This window comes from Alligator sinensis, unplaced genomic scaffold (genome assembly GCF_000455745.1).
Source record: "Alligator sinensis unplaced genomic scaffold, ASM45574v1 scaffold859_1, whole genome shotgun sequence".
NCBI lineage: Eukaryota > Metazoa > Chordata > Crocodylia > Alligatoridae > Alligator > Alligator sinensis.
Window position 1 is genome coordinate 259,615 of NW_005842656.1, and position 3,133 is coordinate 262,747.

The following is a 3,133-nucleotide window of genomic DNA, read 5'->3' on the forward strand; positions in this document are numbered from 1 at the left end:
GAGCGGCCCGCCTTCATCAAGAGCAAGGTAGGGGGTGGGGGGCTGGGAGCCGTGAGGGCAGGGGAGGGGGCAAAGGACCCTCGTGGGGCTCCGCTAGCCTTGCTGGGGCTGGGGGCAGGGCAGGGGAGCGGAGCGCAGGTCTGGGCGGGGGCAGGAAGGCAACGGGCTCCGGGGGTCTGTGCCGTGGGCTCCAGCGGCTGCGTCTCCCTAGGTCTGGTCCCTGATTGCGCTGGCGCGGCGCTACCTACAGAAGGGCTACACCACGCTGGTGCTGCGGGACGGCGACTACTACTGCTCCTACTTCCTCTGGTTCGAGAACGAGCTGGTACGTGGCAGAGGCTTCCCCAGGGACCGCTTTGCTCCTGGCAGCCGGGACAGGGAAGGCCAGGACCAGCCCTGCCTGGGGCATCGCAGCCCTCCTGCCCTGCCCCTCACCCCTGCCCCATCCCCGCCAGGGCTACAAGCTGGAGGTGATGGAGGTCCCGGTGCTCTCCGATGACTCTGCTCCCATCGGGATGCTGACGGGCGACTACTACAGGTGAGCCCAGGCCCTGTCCTGCTCCCCAGGTCCCTGGTCCCGGTGCGAGCCAGGCTGGCTGGGGTGGGGGGAGCCACCGGAGGGGTACCCCTCGCCTCCTGGGGGTGGGGGCTCTGGGACCCATGGGCCTCGCTGGCTGGAGCAGCCTCAGCAGTGGGAGCAGGACACGGGGCAGGGAGCGAGCTACATCCCCCTTGCTCCAGTGCCGGCTGGGAGCCCCCAACAGAGCCAGGATTTGGACCCAGGTGTCTGGGGCCCCGTCTAACTGGGGAAGGGGGGACGGGAAACCATAGGCAGGGCTGGGGGGAGACACCACGTGCTCTCCTTGATCTCAGTCTGGCCAGGCAGAGCCCTGGAAGGGGGCAAGGGGCTCTGGCACCCACCTGGGGGGCTGCCCCCTCTCCCTGACGCACGCGGCCTCCCCCAGGAAGCTGCTGCGCTACTACAGCAAGAACCAGCAGGCCGAGGCGGTGAAGTGCTACGAGCTGCTGACGCTGCACCTGGGCGTCCTGCCCCCCGAGCTGGTGGTCCAGCAGGCTGCCGACCTGGCCCGGCGCCTCTGGGAGCCCTCCCGCATCCCGCTGCTCTGAGCCGGGTCCTGCGGCTGCCACGGCACCACGCCCCCACCACGGGCCTGTCCCCGGATCGGGGGGGGGATCCCTCGGCATCCGTCCCGTGCCCCCTGCCTCTTCCACTGCCCCCAGCTCTGGAGACCTCCCCGGCTGCCGGGCCCTGGCGTGGCTGGGGATGGTGGAGACCGTGCTGTGCTGGGTGGGTGGGTCTATCGCTGCCTTGATTAAAGCTGCTGCAACTGGTCAGTGTGACGTGCCGGCTGGTTTCTGCTCCCCGGGGCCGGGGCTTGGGCCCTGCCGGGACCCATTGGGGGGCAAGATCCAGGGGTGGGAGAAAGCCCCTGCGTCTGGGGGCTGGGACTCTGCTCCCCTTCATCCTGAGCCCTTGCAGCCTGGGGCAGGGCCTGTCTTAGCCGTAAGCGAGGTGCTGGCAGGTGAATGGAAGCAGGATTTGGGTGGCCCGGCCCCAAGGGCATCCTCCCTGGAGGTGGGCATCCCCTCCCGGCCTCGCTTCCCGGGGTCAGGCTTTCCCATGCCCCCGCCAGCCCTGGGGCTCCTGCGCGCGGCCCACTTGCTCCGAGTGCTGGAGAAGGCAGGCGGTGCCTGGAGCCGCAGGCCCGTGACGTCGCCGGCAGCTGGGGGCTGCATCCGGCCATCCACCCATCCATGCCCAGGCACCGCCTCGTGCAAACTGCTGATGAGGAGACAAAGTCCAGCCCAGCAGCCGCAGCCGCAGCCCCTGCCTGGTGCAGAGATGGCAGCCGGGCTCGGCCGGAGGCTGGGCACGGCCCGCACCGCCTTAGGGCTGCCGAGCCAGCGCCTGGCGCATCCCGGGGCCCGGGCCCAGCTGCAGCCAGAGTACGACGCCGTGGTGATCGGCGCAGGTAGTGGGGCTGGACCGCGGTGCCACGGGCTCTGGGGGCCAGTCCACGTGTGATCCCAGCACGGCATTGCCTGCTGGCGTGACTGGCACCAGCTACTGGGGACGGTATGGGTAGGGGGTGCAAAACTGCCCCAGGGCTCCTCTCCCCCCCCCCGTCTCATTGCAGGGCACAACGGGCTGGTTGCTGTGAGTACCGAGTTGCAAGGCCTCTGCCCCGGGTGCAGCTGGGTCGTTCCTGGCAGGGGGGGAGGCATTGGGGCAGTACTGTAGGACCCCGCGCTGCAGCGGACAGAGCCCAGGGGGTCTCCATAGGGCGCTTGCAGGGCAGGGGAGTGTCACGTGCAGGTGCGGGCCAAGGGCTTGGGGGTGTCCTAGGGGAGACTCTGGGGTGCCCGGCAGGCCGCCTACCTGCAGAAGTCGGGGGTGCGGACGGCCGTGCTGGAGCGACGCCACGTGCTGGGGGGTGCCGCAGTCACGGAGGAGATCATCCCAGGTACCCCCGGCTCTGCCCTGCTGCCCCAGCCCAGGTGGGGCTGGGCCAAGCGCTGACCCCTGCGCCACCGCCGGCTTCACCTTTCAGGCTTCAAGTTCTCCCGAGCCTCCTACCTGCTCAGCCTGCTGCGCCCGCAGATCTACAAGGACCTGGAGCTGCAGGTACCTCCTGCCTCGGCTCGGCTCTCTGGGGCGAGCGGGTTCCCCCTCTACATCCGCTGGGCTGTAAGAGCCTGGCACCGCCTCAGCTGGGGCCATAATTCCCGGGGGTCCCAATCCTGGGGCGCGACAGCCGCTCGCAGCCAGAGCCACGACCCCCACTGCCCCGCACACTGCCCCCCGCCTGTCCCCTCCTGCTGGGCGGTGACGCGGGTCCCAGCCGTGGTGCCCACCCCTTGCAGAGGCACGGCTTGAGGCTGCACCCCCGCGACCCCTACTCCTTCACCCCCGTGCTGGAGGCCCGGACCCCCCCGCGCTCACTCCTGCTGGGGCACGACGTGGCGGAGACTCAGCGCCAAATCGCCCGGTTCTCCCCCCGGGACGCCGAGGTAGGGGAGCACCGTGGCGGGGACCCCCCGGGGCCGGGCAAGACCTAGACCTTGGCCTGAGTCTTGCTGTCTGGCTCCCCCGTGGGACCTGGGGTCCATC

General features: G+C 70.3%; 2 protein-coding genes across 2 annotated transcripts in view; both read left to right on the top strand.

Moving 5' to 3' along the window:
• The window catches only part of HPS1 (HPS1, biogenesis of lysosomal organelles complex 3 subunit 1), a gene marked incomplete at its 5' end in the record, with an annotated part of 7,749 nt that extends 6,583 nt beyond the window's left edge, over positions 1 to 1,166 (top strand). Inside the window, 3 exons of the mRNA XM_006033734.3 lie at positions 210 to 325; positions 456 to 538; positions 966 to 1,166. Coding sequence (XP_006033796.2) covers positions 210 to 325; positions 456 to 538; positions 966 to 1,128 — 362 coding nt within the window. The remainder of the gene's footprint in view (positions 1 to 209; positions 326 to 455; positions 539 to 965) is intronic.
• Positions 1,167 to 1,268: 102 nt separating this feature from the next.
• Positions 1,269 to 3,133, top strand: part of PYROXD2 (pyridine nucleotide-disulphide oxidoreductase domain 2) — a 5,179-nt gene continuing 3,314 nt past the window's right edge. Inside the window, exons 1-5 of the mRNA XM_025215631.1 lie at positions 1,269 to 1,994; positions 2,160 to 2,179; positions 2,393 to 2,486; positions 2,574 to 2,647; positions 2,887 to 3,070. Of these exons, the coding sequence (XP_025071416.1) occupies positions 1,286 to 1,994; positions 2,160 to 2,179; positions 2,393 to 2,486; positions 2,574 to 2,647; positions 2,887 to 3,070 (1,081 nt within the window). The 5' untranslated portion in view covers positions 1,269 to 1,285. The remainder of the gene's footprint in view (positions 1,995 to 2,159; positions 2,180 to 2,392; positions 2,487 to 2,573; positions 2,648 to 2,886; positions 3,071 to 3,133) is intronic.